The sequence below is a fragment of the Pelmatolapia mariae genome, linkage group LG7 (genome assembly GCF_036321145.2).
Source record: "Pelmatolapia mariae isolate MD_Pm_ZW linkage group LG7, Pm_UMD_F_2, whole genome shotgun sequence".
NCBI classification, from domain to species: Eukaryota; Metazoa; Chordata; class Actinopteri; order Cichliformes; family Cichlidae; genus Pelmatolapia; species Pelmatolapia mariae.
In genome coordinates, this window is record NC_086233.1 from 37,783,420 (window position 1) to 37,803,702 (window position 20,283).

Here is a 20,283-nt window from a genome sequence, read left to right on the forward strand (position 1 = left end):
TCCAAACTTGTTGCAAAAGAAATTATAATCAAAAATGTATCAAAAATAATTAGAACTTATAGTACTATCCCTTTGTACTTCATCATCTTGGCAGGTAACACATACAAATTTAATGGTGACCCCAAAAACGTGAAGAATAATTAATAATTTGAAGACTTACAAGAAAAAAAAGAAGCAACTGAGATGTAACTGAGCTCTTCTTGGCTTACTCTGAGTGTTTATGAAACAACGTCTGACATTCTCATACCTCTAATATCTATTTTAGAATAAAAAAAACACATTTATATCTCAAAACACAATGCTCTCCCTCATTCAAAATTGACTAATGTGCTGTACAAATACAAAATTCATCACAATAAAAACACCTGCCAAACCATTTGAAACACAGGGAGGCACAAAAGCCTTTAATGAAAAGTCAATCACTGATTCCTCAAAGTACATAACCTATGATGGCTGAACCTGAGGTCACTCAGCAGCTCCCCTCACCTCAACTGGTCGCAGCAGATGGCTGCCCCTCCCTGAGCCTGGCTCACTGTTGCCAAAGCACTTGCATTTGTCTGTTGTATTATTGTAAGATTTACCTTAAAATATAAAAGTGCCTTGAGGTGACTGTTGTTGTAATCTGGCGCTGTATAAATAAAATTGAATTGAATTTAGCCGCTAAACCATCCTTTCTGACAGCCTGTAAAAACAACAATAGTGTGAACGACACATGACCGAAAAGCTGTTTGCTAGAACCTTTTCTGCACAGACTGACCCTGTACTGTCATGAATGAGTGGGTCAGACCTGTTAACCAGCTCACATCGAGTTTGTGGTGCGCTTTAAGAGTAAAACCAATTCATCCAATCATTCATCCAGCACACCTTTTTATGCCGGTTTTAAACCTTGGACTAATTACTAGAAGATGAAAAATATTAGTCAATTCAATGAGGAAATTGAAATAGAAGACTCAAAAAATTAAAAATCAAATAAAATCAAATATGTGACTTAAGGAACCCACACTCTTAAAACCCCCTCTTAACAAATATAATAAATAAAAAGGTTGGAGGTTTCCCCCTAACATATATTTAGCATATATTTAGCTACCAGGCAGGCCTTATTTTTAGTTTATCTGAAAGAAAAGTCAAGGCAATGTTCAATACACATCATACAACACAGATCAATTGACCTCAAATTACCTCTAAAAAAAATAAAATAAAAGGAGTGACCCACTACTTTTATTTTCCATTTGCAAACATTTGGCCTTTGTTGTTATTAGTGCAGTAACACACCAAGTCCTTCTACAACAAGACCATGTGAAAACTTTTTTTTTTTTAATCATAGAATTTTGGTATTTTCAAGGACATTTTGACGAACAAAGCTTTATGGATGAAAATTTAAAAAAAAAAATCCAACCAACAAAAAAAAGAAGTTTTTTTTAAAGAATTATTATTATTATTATACAACTTTGAAGTAACAGGGATATTAATTATGATATTACCCACCTGCAGCAAGATTTTAATAAGATCAATGTGAATTTCATTTAAATAAACTAAAAATCAAAGCCTGTCAGGAAGGGAAAAAATCTTTCTCTGTTATTCATTGCTTGATTTACTTTGTAAATACTAAAACTTTAAATCACTTTTCACTGATATTTACAACCTATACATAGCACAGCTGAGACAATATAAAGATAATATAGATATGTGAACCACTTTGAAAATCAAAACAACTCTGCTGCCCTCTGGTGCCCATGTCAAGCAACATTTGAAAAGGCATTTCAGTGTTTAGGGTTTTTGAGCATCACTAAACCTTGATGACCAAAGCTAGACAACATGTCATCATTTTTTTTTAAATTACAATAATAATTTTGGTTGTTGTCAGGATATTCTTTAACTTTCTGTCTCTATCTCATGATAGAGTGGCCTCTTTAAAAGGTTTTATTCTGTCATCAAATGTAGTGCAGCGTTTAGGGCTCCTGCATTTTTGCATCTTCTTCTTTATTAGTGGCCATGAATATCTTACTGCCTCACATGTCATCAGAGAGGCTCCATTAGAATTATATTAAATAAGAAAAATACTTCACATGGAAGTGGAGCTATTTACATCCCTGATATGCAGTTTGAAAAAAAATATGGCTGGATGCAATCTATTAAGATAAATATATCTGAAATAATAATGAAGAATGTGATGAAAGGTTCATTATAGTTAAGGGACCTGTATAGTTAAGTGAATTTTCTTTATTTTGCTTTAACAGACTGAAATTATAAATGACGTTTTCTTTTTCTTCTCTTAAAAATGAAGAGAAGTAGATTAGTCTTTTGGATGTTCAAAATTCTTTCTAACGAAGCATGTGTTTCCTAGTTTCCAGGGCAAAATTGCAAATGCAGTGAAGTTTTTGTCCCCCGCGCACTGGCAGCATTTTTTTTTTGTTTTGTTTTACCTGCTACTGGCTCCTCTTCTGTCAACTCCCTTTCTGTGTGCTCAGAGATACTGAAGTCAGAAGATGTCTCGTTGTCGTAGAGGCTTTCACTCTGCCCTGAGCTGCTCCCCTCCTCCCTACCTAGCGACCAATGTGAAGCAGAGGTTACTGCTTCCGTTGTCGTGTCTCCTACCTCGAAGCCCAATGCATTGCTACTCTCACTTTCAAAATAAAATGCTGAGGAGTGTTCATCCAGATCGTCTGGGTTCTGGACAGCCTCTGAGGGGTTAGATGGGGAAGCACTGCTAATAACGTTCATCGAGTAAGGGAGCATGCTCTCCCCAGAGGTTGAAGTTTGAACCATGTCCCACTCCTGATCTATGCCCTCCTGGGAGTCGGGGAACAGGCCTGAGCCAGATGCACTGGTACTGGTGTCTATCACCTGTCCCTCTGAAGCGAGAGTGGTGGGGGAGGCTGTGGGTGAAGGAGTTAGCACAGATGATACAGAGAACCAGGATTCCATGATGGCAGATGCTGTGGCTGCAACAGAAATTGGCAGGTCACTTTGGGTGGCTTGGAGAACCTGGGAGTGTGAAGAAGATGATGAAGGCAAGATAGCACTGCGGGATGACAGTGGCTGACCTAAGGACAGACCATCAGAGCCCACCACAGATAAAGAGTGTATAAAATTTTCAAAGTCAACATGAGTGGCTGAAAGGAAGCCCAAACTTGAGTAAAGCTCTAAACTTATAGAGTCCCAGGCTGAGGAGGAAAATCCAACATTTAACAAATGCAACCAAGGGGAGGATGCTGATGGCTCCAAAGAGCAGTCACACAGGGCATGCACATCGCTAACTAATGGAAACCTGTCACCACTGCCCTCTTTGAGAAAAGTCTCTATTGTTTTCCCTGTGGCATATCTTGAATTGTCAAAAACAGATGAGAAAGAACTAGATAATCCCAGGGTAGGGTCAAAAAGGAAGCGGTTACTAGACAGATGAACTGAAGGTTCTAGGGTGGGGAAGACAGACAGAGATGCTGCTGAGAGAGACTGATCCCAGGAAGATTCAGAGAGCTTGGTGGTGAAAACAATAGCAGACGGGTCTAGAAGTGCTTGGAGTGGAGGTGTACTGCTAAATACTGAGGGATTACTTGAAGATCCAGACAACACATCATCATTGCTATCAGTATCATCAAACCCAACACCAGGAAAGACAGGGTCAGTCACCCAACCAGACAGGGAGTGTGAGGGGTGAGGGAGGTAAGGCAGGGTAGAGGCAGATAGCGTGAAGACTGAAGACTGGGAAACTGGGTCTTTGACAGGTGACAGGGATGTAGCAGTAAGCTGTGAGTCCAAGGGAGACAATACAGGCCAAGAGGAGGTAGGATCATGCAAGCAGGTGGAAGAGGCACAGTTGGAATCCACGGCGTCACACAAAGGAGAGGAGGTGAAGGAGGAGGAAGTTGAGGGGAACACAAATAGGCTCTCACCATTGGACAGTGGCTTTGTGGTCTGCAAGAGAATGCGGCTCAATTGGACAGATGTTTTGGTAGGTGAAGAGGAAGGTTTGGAAGTTGAGCTTTCTGTCTGGATCTCTGGAATACCCCTGGGCTTAGTAGAAAGACTTCTATCAGTGGTGTTGTCTTTGTTTGTTGGGCGTGACAAACGTGGATCAGTCTTGGTTTGGATGAAGGATGTAGAAGACGATGTTGTGCTGCTCACATTACTTATATGAGACATGACATTGGTTGCAGTGTTGCCTGATTGAGAAACATTACCTTCTTTGGTCTTTGCACTGGTAATTGTAGGAGTAGTGGTAATTACTTTTCCAGAATAATCTTGTTGACTTAATCCTCTATTAATGTAATCAGCCTTTGAAGTGGTGACTGTGGGAGCAGTGGTACTTATACCTCCCTTTATTTTGCCTTTTCCGTTTAGGGTAATGCCTCCATGAACACCATCTATTTTTATAGTGCGGTGTAAAGGAGCAGTGGTGGTATAAAGTGAGTTTTCTTTGGTTGTTTTGGTTAAATTAAACAGAGCATTGGCATTGAAGTTAGCTCTTCCCCTTGTTTCTGGTGGCAGGGTCATTTCTGGTGACCACATGGAGGTACTATGTTGTTGCATCTCTTCAGAATTGCTCAACACTTGACCAGATTGAGTGGATCTAAGAGGAGGAACTGGATCCTTGGTAACTTTCCTGTGACCCGACTCTACTGTTGTAGTTCTAATAGTAGGCAAAAGCAAAAAAGGTGATTCAGAAGTTGTTGTCCTCTGCAAGTTTGTTGCACTCCAATCCAGATCGTAGTCCTTAGTTTGTCCTATTTCGTCCCAGGTAAGATCTGGATCATACTTGACCTGTTGGTAAAAGTATGGTTTACAGACTTTGACAAGTAACAGTAATTCTACAATTAAACAATGAGATGGGGAAAATAGGATTTTTGTTTTTACCTCATTACTATATTCATAAGAAGCTGGATCCAGTGCATTTTCTAGAAAGGGAACAGAATGCAACATTAGTTATATACAATGCAAACAAGAACTAGAATAAATCACTTAATTTCGAAATAACTCTAGCTTAAATTTTCTTCAGGATGGCTTTAAGTTTCCTTCAACTTATATTCATGTTATTTTTAATTTCCAGAATTAAAAACAATGTTCAAAGAAAGAAAATGCTGAAAAAGCAGAAATAGGTAACAAAGGTCATAACAAATTGGAAACACAGACAAAAACATCTCAGACAAGAACAGGTAAGCTCCTGGACAATTAATCCTTTCATTTCGTTTTGTTATTCTAGGACCAATAATCAGAATGGGAATGTGTCACTCGGGATAGAAAAAAGGACAATACAAAAAACCATATGGAGAAAATGAAAAAGAGGAGGATTATTCAGACAACTACAAGTGATAAAATGACAATTTATGAAGAAAACAAATGGTGACAACATATCAGGTACCTGCATGCAGGAATTATCCCCAAAAGACACAAACACATAAAGCATTTGCAACTTGTAGTTTTTCCTATTTCATCCTTGTAAAACTAGACAAGTTACAGAAAGGAATCTGAACAAAAAGCTTTCAAGTTACTTCTTTAACTCCGATTGTCTCAAACTTTTGTTTTCAGACTGGATCCACCTGTTCCCTAAGAGGAATAAAACAAACTCATAAGGAGAGTTATCTGCTAATGCTGCACAAGCTGACTGAACTTAGAGACAGCACACAGTGGGGATTTAAGGGGGCAGGTGTGTAAATGGTGGGCTAGTGGCTCTTACCTGTTTGAAGCTAAATGACACACCACAAGGACCAGATCAGACTTGTTTGTGAAGCATGAAGTGAGGTTTTACAAGTTTAAAGAAACAGGCTTGATGGAGAAGACTCAGGGAAATGATATGTGTTTTAACTTAATTTATCAACATTAGCACCATGGCATTTACAAATGAAATACATATCAGTATTTTTTCCTAGAACACATATCATCATCATTATAGATCATAAATAACACTTTTGCAAATTTCTGTACAGGAATTGTATTTTGAACGTACTTCATTTGGTGATCGTAAAATTCCTACTATAATTATGTATGGTTTGCTCTCAGGAGCTCAGTGAATTCCAGTGTGGTAGCATGATAGGACCTGCGCAACCAGTCCAGTAATAAAGTTATGCTATACACTTTACTCGGTATGAAATATTTTTTCAATTTTAAAAGTGACTAATTTTAAAGGTGAGTAAAACGTTGCCTTGTTAGTTATTCCTCACAATCTTGTAAATGCTATAATCAATTCAGTTTTATTCATATAGTGCCAAATCACAGCAACACTTGCCTCAAGGCACTTTAGAAGGTAGAGACTAGAGGTGGTACGATACCACTTTTTTATGTCCGATACCGATATCATAAATTTGGATATCTGCCGATACGGATATGAATCCGATATAGTGTGTTTTTTTAATCAATAAAACTGTTTTTAACACTGCATTTTGTATAAGTTCATACTCAAGTTTAAATAAACAACAACACTAAAGCTATTCTGTTATACCTGTATGTAAAAAAATACACTGTGCCCAAAATATTTCATAGTTCAGCAACACTGATCAATCTAATAAACTTAAACCTTCTCCATCCTCCCTATTCTGGTATTTTAAAGAGTACTTAGCAGAAATATTAAGCAACCTAACTAATAGGGTTGCAAACTCCCAGCAAAAAAAATAGGGAACCACCCACCCTCCACCTCATGATGCTTAATCAACGTAATCAACTTTAATTTGATGCAGGGTGAAAAAAAATGCACAGAAATAAATTATTTTTCAAGAATAATTAAATAGATTCAACATCTTTCTTCAACAGAATTGCAGAATTCACAGATGGTACTTTCCCAAAGGAAAAAGTAGTATAGCTTACTAGGGTATATTAGACTTAACAGCTACTATATACAGAAATGGACTTCTTCTGATTTTACATCAGATTAAAACTTTGGGTGTAAGATTCGGATAATTATTTATTAAAAGCTAGACATTTTAAATGAGAATAAGAAAGAAAAGTATGTCTTTGTGCCCCCTTTTCCCTGTTCATGCCCTATCGGCCCCCCTGACTAAATTTTGCTAGATCCGCCCCTGCACAGTTACCAGCCGTCAGCTGCGTAGAAAAGGATCATGGTCTAGAAAGTAATATTAAATAAATTCTAACAACAGCTTATCAAGCTTAAACGTGCTGCTGTTGTTCAGCCGCTGGTTTCCTCTTTCTGGTGCAAAGTGGGCCAAAAACAAAGAAGAGAGACGGACTCGCAACAGAAAAGCCGATCAGCTGATCATTAAGCAGTTTCATGAAGTAGCGGCAGGAAGGTGAGGGAGAGAGAGAGGCAGTCCCTCCATATATCGGTTGTTAAGCTTAACATGGGAATGCTTTACAAACATTCAGAGATGAACTTACACACTTGCTTTACTTCTCTCTGGGATAACTTTCTCGGAGATGAAATGCTGGTTTGGTAGCGAGGCTACAAATACACACAGCCGCTCTATCACGTGACGCATACTGCTCCGACGTGCTACGGTTATGAGCCGAGTTACGCCGTGTCGCAAGTTTTGTGAGGTGTTTTTTTGATATTTCATGGATCGGATTACATTTTTTATTTCTCACCGATATCCGATCCAGTAATTTACGTCAGTATCGGACTGATACCGATACGTAATATCGGATCGGTCCATCTCTAGTAGAGACCCTACAATATAATTGAAAATAAGGTACTGCTACTTAAATATAAGTAGTAATCTAATAGTAGTAATCTAATACTAACATAATAAGGTGTTGCTAAGATGTGGATTTCTATGTTTTTTTGTGACAGAACTGTCAAATATATGGTAACAGCTGTGTGCTATTTCTAGGCAGCTATGACTGCCAGAATGTTAGCATATATCCAAAACCCAAGTTAGGAAAAATTCACTTATGTAAATCTAATGAATATTGAAGAATATTACAATAAGATACAGGATAATAGGATACTTCATCTTTTTGATTGTAAGAACACATATCGGTTTATTTATTATTAGGTTCAACTGAAATACAAAGTCACTATAACTGCCAATCCAGTCCTCACTAAACAAAAGGCTGCAAAAACAAAAGGTTTGGCAAGCAGAACAGATGCCATGTGAATGTGAATGACAACAAAACAAAGATGGCAGCTTTGCAACACTAAAAATGACTCTTTAAACCAAGTATATTGTTTAACTCTAAATACAGGAAGAGTATATTTTAAGAATCTAAAGAAACAGTTAAAAACACAGACAAGATGAAACATCATGTTTTTGTGTGTTAAATCAAATGTAGTCAGTTACATGTGTACAACCATAGGGAAGGTAAAATGGGTAGGGTGAAAAGGAGATAAGGAGAAACACAAGAAATATTTATTCAGGATTTAGGGGAGGACGAATATTTGGGATAAATTATTTACAAAGAAAAAAGTGTAAGAAACCAAAAAAGTTAATTAATTGCACCCTAATGATCATTTTTCAGTAACAATTTAGTTAGTTTGAAGAGCTGAAGCAGTTTTTCCTCAGCTTCAGGTCTTTGTGTTAAGTAAGGTTAAACAAAACCCTTTTAGACGGAAAAAAAAAATTCTCTAGCCTCAACCAAAACCAGATGTTTCCGTTACAAAAGTGACCTTGTTAGTGTGTGGTAATTTATAAGCTTTTATCTTCTAATGCAGTTTATTCCATTTATGACCATAAAACAACAGAAAAATGTAAAGAGAGAATAGCTAAAGAAAATGATGAAAATAAAAACAAACCAATAAAATGCCGTAGTAAATAAATATGTTGAATGAAATAAAAAATGTATCCACGTTATTAGATTAAATTTAAAGTATTAATTATTAATAATATGTAAAAGTGACTGGAATATTTTTGAAATATAGTCAATTGATGACTTAGTAATAGTAATGTGACCAATAACATTACTAAGTGTTAACCGATTATTTTGCACTTTGTAAAGGTTCAATATAAATTAATTTTATAATATACAGGTTTGGCTATCTTGCAGGTTTGTCACAAAGTCACAATTTGCACTAGCCTTACTATTTCACAATTAATAGATTTTGTGGTTATGCCTGGTGATGGGCACGCTTGCTCTTACCAGGGTTGTCAATGGGCATGACAACCATCAGTGGGTTGCTTGAACGTCCGTACAGACCGTTGGAGCACACCGCCACAACCTGGATCATATAACTGGTGTTGGCCAAGAGGTCATCAAGTATCGCACCCTGGTGAAAGAATATCACATCAGTGCCAAGATTACCTACTTCCATTCTCTACAGCCATTTGCATGTCTTTATTTCACTCACAAGGAGTTAAACCATGGTCAAACGACTCATGGACCGGTACCGGTGCGTGGCCCAGGGGTTGGCGACCACTGTTGCAGACAAATTCCTATACATATTTCTTAGAGATTTTGATCCATATTGACATGACAGCATCATGCAGCTGCCACAGATTTGTTGGCTCTTTATACATGGCAGGTATCAAGAGCTTTCATGTTGTTACCAAATTCGGATTTTTGCCATCCAAATTTTGCAGCAGAAATCTAAATTTATTAGACCAAACATCATTCTTCCAGTCTGTTTCTGTCCTACTTTAGTGATCCCCTACAAGTTATAGCCTCACTTTCCTGTTCTTAGCTGACAGCAGCAACTATTGTGGCCTTCTTCTGTTGCTGCTGTAACACATCTTCTTCACGGTTCAACATGCTGTACTCTTAAGCATACCTTGATTATAACCAGTAGATATTTAAATTACTGTTGCCATCCTATCAGCTCAAAGTATTCTAGCCATTCTCCTCTGACCTCTGGCATTAACAGCATTTTCACCCAAACACATGACACTCCTGATATTTTCTGTTTTGAGAAAATGTTCATCTTTTGCAATGTGATTTGGTTGACTAGATATTTGCATTATCTAGCAGTTCAACGGGTGCACCTAACAAAGTGTCTAATGAGTGTAAGTAAGCATCCTTACCTCATCACCTAATGATAATAATGCTGAAAATTTTCTGTGTCCAAGACTTATTTAATTTGCTACCTTGCGATTAAACACCACAGAAGTTGTTGCAGACATTCATCATTTGGCAAAAAAGACATTTTACTTTTGGCAAGTATCTTGCACATATTGTGGAAGTGTCATAAAACTTTTATTTCAACGCAAAGTTTATTGTCTAACATAAAATCCAGGGCGATACTTTTGGGTTGGCCTACAGGTGAACTTCAACATACTCCCTAGACTATGAAATGGACAATATGGCTAAGAATTATTTACCATTAAATCCACACCAAAAACATTGAGCAGCCTAGTGAACACCTTTTTGAGAAGACAGTTCTTAGTAGTAGTAAACAGTGCACAGTTCTTAGAGGTTCGGTGATTATCATTTGTGCAACAGCTGCTTATTCAGGCTTCATAGAGGTCAATGGTTAATATAATTGGCGAAAATATCACCCCCTCTGTGAATCACTTCCTTAAAGTGGTGGAGGGGGTTTGTGTGTTCCAGGGATTCCAGGGGCTATGTTGTCCCCCTCGGTAGGGTCTCCCATGGCAAATTGGTCCTGGGTGAGGGACCAAACAACGAGGAATTCAAAAGACCCCTATGAGTATAAGCCACCAGTCGCAGCAGATGGCCGCCCCTCCCTGAGCCTGGTTCTGCCGGAGGTTTCTTCCTGTTAAAAGGGAGTTTTTCCTTCCCACTGTCGCCAAAGTGCTTGCTCATAGGGGGTCATATGATTGTTGGGTTTTTCTCTGTATCTATTATTGTACGATCTACTGTAGAACATAAAGAGCCTTGAGGCGACTGTTGTTGTGATTTGGCACTATATAAATAAAACTGAATTGAATCGAATAAGTCCAAGGGAACAGTTCACCCTTCCAGGGCCCCGCACTGGACCCAGGCCCGGGGAGGGTGCCCAATGGCATCCATGGGGCACAGCCAGGCACAGTTCGAAAAAGGAGACATGGGCCTATCCTCCTGTAGGCCCACTACCCACAGGAGGGCCGTAGGTGTTGGGTACAATGTGCGTTGGGTGGCGGACAGGAGCAGAGGCCCTGTCGGACCAAACCCTGACTACCAAAACTAGTGATTGGGACATGGAATGTCACCTCTCTGGTGGGGAAGGAGTCTGGGTTAGTACATGAGGTTGAGAGGTACCTGCTAGATATAGTCGGGCTCACCTCAATGTATGGCTTGGGCTCCTGGTGAGGGCCCTAGACTCTGTCTCAGTCTAGAGTTGCCCTTGCTGAGAGGCAGCAGACTGGGGTGGGTATTCTAGTATCCTCTCGGCTTGTTGCCTGTACGTTGGGGTTTCTGGACGAGAGGGCTTGCACCCTGCACCTTCGGGTCAGAGAACAGGTCCTGACTGTCGTCTCCGCTTATGCGCAGTTTAGTTCAAAGTACCCAGCCTTCTTGGAGTCCCTGGGTGCTTGAGAGTGCTCCACATGGGGACTTTTGTCCTACTGGGAGACTTCAACGCTCATGTAAGCAATGACAGTGAGACCTGGAAGGGGCGTGACTGGAAGAAACGGGCTCCCAGATCTGAACCTGAGCGGTGTTTTGTTACTGGACGTCTGTGCAAACCACAGTTGGAACAAACATCATGTGCGAATATAAAGGTGTAAATAAGTGCATGTAGTACCAGGACACTCTAGGCCGCAGGTCGATGATTGATTTTGTAATCGTATCACCAGACCTGCGGAAATATTTTCTGGACATTTGGGTGAAGAGAGGGGCTGAGCTGATCACCACCTGGTGGTGAGTTGGATCAGGTGGTGGGGGGAGGATGCTGGACAGACCTGACGCACCAAAATGTATAATGAGGGTGAGCTGGGAACGCCTGGCAGAGGTCCGGTCTGCAAGATCTTCAACTCACACCTCAGGCAGAGCTTCAACAGCGTTCCAAGGGAGACTGGGGACATTGAGTCTGAATGGACCATGTTCAGCACCTCCATTGCCGAAGCCGCTGCACTGAGCTGCAGCTGTAAGGTGGAAGGCCTTACTGTAAGCTGTAAGGCCTGTCGTGGTAGTAACCCCCGAACCAAATGTTGGGACACCAGAGGTGAAGGGAGCCACCAGGCTAAAGGAAGAGTCCTATTGGGCTTGGTTAGCCTGCGGGACTTCAGAGGCAGCTGATAGGTACTGACAGGCCAAGCAGAACGCGACTCGGGCAGTGACTAAAGCAAAAACCCGGTGTGAGAGGAGTTTGGAGAGGCCATGGAAAAGGAAGAAATTCTGGCAAACTCATGCGACAGATACTTAAGAAGAGGGACCGGAGGGTGTGCTCCAACTATAGGGGATCACACCCTCAGCCTCCTTGGGAAAGTCTATGCCATGGTGCTGGTGAGTCCGTCCTTTAGTTGAACCTCGGATACAGGAGAAACAATGCGGCTTTCGTCCTGGTCGTGGAACACTGGACCAGCTCTTTACCCTCTCAACGATACTTGAGGGTGCATGGGAGTTTGCCCAACTAGTCTACATATATTTTGTGGACTTGGAGAAGGCATTCAACCATGTCCTTCAGAGTGTTCTGTGGGAGGTGCTTCAGGAGTATGGGATGTCTGACCCATTGTAACAGGCCCTTTGACTCCGATACGACCATTGCAAGAGCTTGGCCCGCATAGCCGGCAACAAGTCGGACTTATTTCTGGGGGACACCAATTCTGTTCATAATTTTTATGGACAGAATTTCTAGAAGTAGCCAAGTGGTGGGAGGCTTTCACCTGGGTGGTCTCAGAATCTCATCTCTGCTTTTTGCAGATGATGTGGTTCTGTTAGCCTTAATGTATGATGGCCTCCAGCTTGAACTGGAACAGCTCGCAGTAGAGTGTGAAGCGGTGGAAATGAGAATCAGCACCTCCAAATCTGAGGCCATGGTCCTCAGCCGGAAAAGGGTGGATTGCCCACTTCGGGTCAGGGACAACTTCCTACCCCAAGTGGATTAAATTAATATCTCGGGGTCTTGTTCACGAGTGATGAGAGAAGGGAGCGAGAGATTAACAGATGGATTGGTGCTGCGGCTGCAGTGATGCGGACACTGTACTGGTCTGTTATGGTGAAGAGAGAGCTGAATGTAAAAACGAAGCTCTCAATTTAGTGGTTGAGCCACGTCCCTACCCTTACCTACAGTCACAAGCTGTGGGTAGTGCGGATACTAGCAGTGCAAATGGGCTTCCTCCAAAGGTTGGCTGGCCTTTCCCTTAGAGATAGGGTGAGGAGTTCAGCCATCTGGGAAGGGCTCAGAGTAGACCCACTGTTCCTCCACAATGAAAGGAGCCAGTTGAGATGGTTTGGGCATCTGACAAGAATGCCTCTTGGGCGCATACTGGGCGAGGTATTCCAGGTATGTCCCACTGGGAGGAGGCCCCGGGGCAGACCCAGGACACGCTGGAGAGATTATATCTCTCGGTTGGCCTGGGAATGCCTTGGTGTTTCCTTGGACAAGCTGGAGGAGGTGGTAGTGGAGAGGGAGGTCTGGGCTTCTCTGCTTAGTCTGGTGCCCCCATGACCCGGCCCCTGATAAGTGGAAGAAGATGGATGGATGGATGGATGGATGGATGGACGGATGGAAAATATCACAAAATTTAAGAGAAAATGTTTTTTATATTATGAACTGTTGGTTGCTTTCTCACCACATCCTGGTCTCCGTCAGTCAGGTATTCAGATGAGACAGCATTCTCTGTACTAGCTAGTCTGTAGTTGACTGAGTACTTCTCGATGCTGGAGTCATACACTGCCCGTGGCCTTTCCCATGTCACCAGCAGGCTGCTAAGGTTGTGTGGTGCCACCTGGATGTTCTCCGGTTCTGAACTGCAGACTGAAACACACAGATAAAAACCTCAAATTTTAAAAATATGTTGTGATGCAGTCTTTTAAACCCACGAGTTCTGCAGATGGTTTACAGCTTACATTTCCTCAGTCATTTCAGATCCTGATAAAAAAAAAATGTTGTACTCATTACAGTGTGGCTGGCTTGGTATTATTGATTGTCACATTCTACAGTGTATATTCCATTTTTGCCTGCACTTTTGGAAACAAATTCAAATACAGGAACCAAAACTCCAGATGTACCTTGACTTTATTTTCTATTATAGTAACTTTTATTATTTTAGTAGCTTTTATGTAGATTTGATGAACAGGGGAACACTGGATACATTATCAAGTATGATCGACTACATTAAAAAAAAAGAAAGAGTCAATTAAAAGGAAAATATTAAATTTTATGATTTTGCTTTTAAAATTTTCTTGATCCACAATGCAGGTTATCACATCACATTATGTTTTATAGCTTGTTCTTTTGAAGCAGCTCAGTGGTGAAATGTGTTCAATGCTTGTTTGCTGATTAGGAAAATTACACAAAAAACTACAAAGCTGAATTTCATAAAACTGTGAAATTGTGCTCTTCAATATAAAACTGAAGAGCATAATCAATAATTAATTCACTTTAGATGTGAAGCCATAGTTATACCTTTAAAATTGACTTTGGTGGGGCATAAACTGTCCTAGCGCCCATCATGATGTGCCTTTATTTGTTTATTGATTTATTTGTTACTGCCTTGAGGTGACTGCTGTTGCGATGTGGCGCTGTATATATAATATTTAATTAAATTGAACTGAATTATTAACTAACGGTAAGTAAGCAATGGATGAGTAAAGTGAATTGTGGCTGTTGAAATGGCTCCTGTCTGTGTTTGTAAGTATGATTCTGGGTCAGAGTTGAGATTAGTAGTGCAGAGACAATGCAGATGACTGACACTATGAAGTCTGGGATTAACACAGATTAAAGGAGGTTGAGGATTGGCGGTGACAGACAGAAAACTCTATCCAATCATTCGCAAATTTCCTTTTCCACTGGATCTCAGCTAGGCTCAGTGCTCTAACCAGTCTAAACTCTGTTCACTGAGGGATCAAAGTGAAAATCCTGATATTATTAGCTACAAACAGCAGAAGAGGGAACAGATAAATACAAATAAATACAAGCTGATAAATACAAATATTTCGCTTGGACCACTAGAGGGCAGTGCCAACCACGAGAACTTTGGTAAAGAATGCACAAACCTCCCTCTCTCTCTCTCTCTCTCTCTCTCACCAATTTTAGTCTCTTTTTCCTGAAACCAACTGTCAGGGAAAACAGACCATGTGTTTCCATGTGGCAAACCTCAGTGTGGTCATGGTTTGACTGATTGACTGACTGACTGGTTGGGTTGTGTATGTGTGTTTATGTGTCTGTGCTGTGTTTTTTTGTAGTTAAAGGGCAGGACTGAAGGCAGATCAAACATATTGCTGAGTGCAGAAAGAGAAAGGATAAGACATAAAAAGTAATAAATAAAACAGCGGACGCGCCAATGAATCACTCCAAAGTGACTTGAAAATCAACAACAATAACAAAAAAAAGACCAGAAAAAAAAAACTACACTATGTTGACTAAACCAACATTAATTGTTCTATGCTGACATGTCTATAAACAGTGTTGGGGAGTAATGGAATACATGTACCGCCGTTACATATTTAAAATACAAAATATGAGTAACTGTATTCCGTTACAGTTACCGTTTAAAAGGGTGGTATTTAGAATACAGTTACTTTGTTGAAATAAAGGGATTACGTGGCGGTCTTTTCCTTTTTCATATGTTAGGCTATGCCCTCTCTATTTTTGATAATTCCACACCGGTGGAAACCCAAACAAAACACGCATTAAGAGGCATGCATTAAGTTTGCTCTGGGTCTAAACAGAGCACGTTGTGTCTTCTTTTGCGCATGCGGGCCGCTTTGAGGGTTCACACTAGAGCGCGTTTGCTGTCACATTTTATTTGTAGTGTGAACAAGCAGACAAAAAAATCGGATTTGATCAAAAAATCGGAATTGAGCATTAAGACCTGCAGTGTGAATGTAGTCATAATGACGTGAAGAAATATTTTTTAAAATGATTTAATATGAAGGCAATACCAAAGAGTTACAGGCATAGCCCTAAAGAATGTAGCCTCATGGGCAGTGTAGTCCGTGCTGCAGAGAGAATGGACTGCCATACCTGTTATGTGTCTGTGAGCGAGGGAGGGAGAAAAAGGAAAAGTACGAGTTGTCACCGACCAGAAGTGGGAGATGGAAGCATGTAAATATAATAATAACCACTGCAGCCAAAAAGAGTGCCTGACAAGCCCTGTTGTAAGTAAGCTATTAAGACTCAACTGTACACTGTGTATAGTGTACAGTTGGAGCAGCCTTTCAACGCCTCTCTCTGTCTCTCGCTAGCAAAGTTGACCCAAACAGCAAAGTAAAGCTAGTTTTCAGCTACGAGCCCGACATGAACCCGACATATTAGCCAGAGGTCCCTTTACTACGGTTCGGAGTCGCGGACCTGTTTTATATACGCGCGGAATAGTTTTCTATACGAGATCGCTGCAAAAAGTGCAGCCTTACCTAATGTCCACCCTACTGTTACTCATTTTAAATTAAGATTTTAAAATCTAGTTGCTATTGGTATGGCGAGTAGCCTCCAGTAATAGTAATAAATCACACAGCAATAGGACATTCATTAGTTGTAAAAAAGCATGATAATATATTAAGTAATCCAAAGTATTCAGAATACGTTACTCTCATTGAGTAACGTAACGGAATACATTACAAAATACATTTTGGGGCATGTAATCTGTAATCTGTAGTGGAATACATTTTAAAAGTAACCTTCCCAACACTGTCTATAAATTAGTGGAAAAGGAGAGTGAAGAGGGGGAATCAGAAAAAAAAGTGTTTGTGTGGATATAAATCACCTGATTCAGGATCAGTTCAGCCCTGGAGTGGTGTTCTGATTGCAATAGAGCTGCCCATTGACATACAGAGTCTAGATCTTCTTTGGGGTCTTTCGAAGATTGAAATATAGATAGAAATATTATTTTGTATTACCTTTAAAGTGGTCTAGGAGTAAACTGGTGACTCAAATGTTTTTCAATACTTTTCTGACTCTGATGACCTCGAGGTTTCACATGAAAATATAAATTTGTTCTTGGACTTTTGGATCTCATAAGACATTTAAATTAAAACCAGCAACTAATGATTTTTTTGGTACTTTGAAACCCTTCCCTATTCCTATATCAGGGAAACAGATTCAATCAAACCATACTCACTGAACAAACTACAGGGTGGGCCATTTATATGGATACACCGTAATAAAATGGGAATGGTTGGTGATATTAAAGTCCTGTTTGTGGCACATTAGTATATGTGAGGGGGCAAACTCCTCAAGATGGGTGGTGACCATGGTGGCCATTTAGAAGTCGGCCATCTTGGATACAACTTTTGTTTTTTCAATAGGAAGAGGGCCATGTGACACATCAAACTTATTGGTAATGTCACAAGAAAAACAATGGTGTGCTTGGTTTCAACGTAACTTTATTCTTTCATGAGTTATTTACAAGTTTCTCTTTGTTCACAGCCATTGACATGTCGAAGAGGTTAACACGTGAGGAGTGGATCGAAATTGTGTTGATATCTGGTGAACGCAGTAACCGGGTCATTGCAGCAGATTTCAATGCAAGACACCCTACGAGACCACCCATCTCCCATGATACAGTTAGCAAACTGCTTGCTAAGTTTCGTGAAACTGGTTCAGTGTTGGATTTGCCAAAATGTGGACGCAAGAAAACTGTCACTAATGAAGAAACATCAGTGGCTGTCCTAGCTTCATTCAGCAAGAGCCCACAGCGTAGCACTCGCCGCATGTCACTGGAGAGTGGCATTAGTCGAACATCCCTTCGGCGGATATTAGCTACTCACAAATGGCACCCTTACAAACTCCAGCTACTGCAGCATCTCAACGAGGATGACCCAGATCGGCGCACAGAATTTGCAGAATGGGCAAAACAAAAATTGGAACAGGACCCTCAGTTCACGCAGAAGATTTTGTTCAGTGATGAGGCAAACTTTTATGTGAATGGTGAAGTTAACAAACAAAACCACCGCTATTGGTCTGACACTAACCCACATTGGCTGGGTCCCTCCAAGACTGTTGGAACAACAAAAGTGATGGTTTGGTGTGGTATATGGGGTACAACGATAGTGGGTCCATTCTTCATCAATGGAAACCTCAAGGCCACTGGATATTTGAAATTGCTACATGATGATGTGTTTCCCTCTTTATGCACTGAAGCTGGCACGTTCCCTGAGTTTTTCCAGCAAGATGGTGCACCACCACATTATGGGTGCCAGGTCCGAGCATTCCTAGATGAACACTTTCCTGGAAAGTGGATTGGTCATCGTGCGCCAGTTGAATGGCCCCCAAGGTCTCCCGATCTGACCCCCTTAGACTTTTATCTTTGGGGTCATCTGAAGGCAATTGTTTATGGTGTGAAGATACGAGATGTGCAGCACCTGAAACTACAGATACTGGATGCCTGTGCTGGCATTTCTCCTGCGGTGTTGCTATCAGTGTGTGAAGAGTGGGAGAAGAGGGTTGCATTGACAATCCAACACAATGGGCAGCACATTGAACACATTTTATAAGTGGTCAGAAACTTGTAAATAACTCATGAAAGAATAAAGTTACGTTGAAACCAAGCACACCATTGTTTTTCTTGTGACATTACCAATAAGTTTGATGTGTCACATGGCCCTCTTCCTATTGAAAAAACAAAAGTTGTATCCAAGATGGCCGACTTCTAAATGGCCACCATGGTCACCACCCATCTTGAGGAGTTTGCCCCCTCACATATACTAATGTGCCACAAACAGGACTTTAATATCACCAACCATTCCCATTTTATTACGGTGTATCCATATAAATGGCCCACCCTGTACAGTGATCGGCATATTATAGTTTGGCATGACTGCTGCTGCTTCCAGTAATTTTCAGTTTTCTTCTAAGGCTTGTGTAAATTCCAGTACCCAGCATCGATGACTTTGTAACATCTAATGGAGTATACTTTCTAAGTAGATAAGCAAAACTGTACTTGTATAGCACCTTTCAAGATCACAAAATGCATCACAATAAAGTCTAGAACATACAAGAGCACTCAGAGAGCGGAACTCCCCCTAGAGGGCAAGGACTATCATTACATCATACATTTTGTTTTGTTTTGGCTACCAAGTGTCGGGAAATATGTTCCTGCTGTTCTAGTGGTGAAGATAATGGCAGCAAATTTGTGGGGCCTAGTTTGTTTTGGTGTTTAAAGATTAGCTTTTTAGGAGTGCTCTGCCATTGCTCTGCCTAGGCATTGTACCTTTGTTGTTTCACTCTAGAGCAGCGGTCCCCAACCTTTTTGCGCCACGGACCAGTGTAATGTAACACAAGATTTTCACGGACCGGCCTTTAAGGTGTCGCGAACAAATACAACAAAATAAAATGATATGGCCAAGACAAAAACTGTGGTATTTTATAAATGTAATAATAAATGCCAATTAACTGTGTAACTTTATTAGCAGCGTCCTCCTGAAATGCGCCAACAACATTAAGAGTAACATCCTCCTGTCTGCCCCTTAATGCTCTCTGGCCACCAAATATTTCTTTCAAAATAAGATACACAACTACAAAGACCCAGGGAAACAGAGTTAATGATAAAAACCCTGAAAACCATCAATTTCACACCTGAGCCTCAACTCTCGCGGTCCGGTACCAAACGACTCACAGACCGGTCCGTGGCCCGGTGGTTGGGGACCGCTGCTCTAGAGTTTAACGTGTTCTTTTCTTTCAGTGAAAAATGGGGTTTTTGTTTGTTGTTTTGGCCTTTGAGATCCTGAAAATTAATTTACGTCCTTTTTTTTCTCCTGCATAAGTTAATCGTGTAAGGTAAGTGTAAATAGTATTGTAAAATGATGTATGGTTTTTGTTTGGAAACCCACTTTATGTATAGTTTGCGCTGTTGCCCTCATGCCCTCTAGACTTCACAGAAAAGGGACGCGCCCTATAGGGGTGGGCGGTATAAACGGTATTCGGTATAAACGGTATTCGGTATAAACGGTATTCGGTAGAAACGATATGAATTTGGCCAGTGGTAGAGATTTTGACTATACCGCTCTACCCTGATAGCGCATGTTGATGGCGTCATCAAGCTGCGCCTGTTTTGGTCAAAAGCATTGCAGCGGCTGCAAGCAATATCATCTGCAAATTATGCCGGGCGACAGTAATAGCGAAGAGACGAAGCACGTTTTGGAATATGAGGAAAGCCAAAAACTGCGCTTCCTCCACTTCCGTACCATTGATTCATTAATGAATGAATTCTACTCTATTCCCATGTTGTTGCAGTATATTAATGACTAACCTCGTTTTGTGGATGGATTATCTCAGTTGTTCTCCTGACTGAAGTTTGGTCCCTTCATAGCATCCTGCCATGCGATTGCATTTGTCCCAAACCATCAGGAACCCTCACGTTA

At 40.7% G+C, this 20,283-nt stretch overlaps 1 protein-coding gene across 5 annotated transcripts in view; it reads right to left on the bottom strand.

The window, feature by feature from the left end:
- The window catches only part of ptprz1a (protein tyrosine phosphatase receptor type Z1a), a 102,143-nt gene that overhangs the window by 36,716 nt on the left and 45,144 nt on the right, over positions 1 to 20,283 (bottom strand). For 3 of the 5 annotated variants that reach the window (XR_010094354.1, XR_010094355.1, XM_063478996.1), the window contains exons 9-12: positions 13,554 to 13,738; positions 9,025 to 9,151; positions 4,855 to 4,895; positions 2,424 to 4,761 (exon numbers count right to left, since the gene is read on the bottom strand). Coding sequence is in view for 3 of the 5 variants with exons in the window: in XM_063478996.1 (XP_063335066.1) it covers positions 2,424 to 4,761; positions 4,855 to 4,895; positions 9,025 to 9,151; positions 13,554 to 13,738 (2,691 nt within the window). In the remaining 2 variants the exon portion in view is untranslated. The remainder of the gene's footprint in view (positions 1 to 2,423; positions 4,762 to 4,854; positions 4,896 to 9,024; positions 9,152 to 13,553; positions 13,739 to 20,283) is intronic. The other 2 variants (XM_063478998.1, XM_063478999.1) reach the window with 2 other exon arrangements.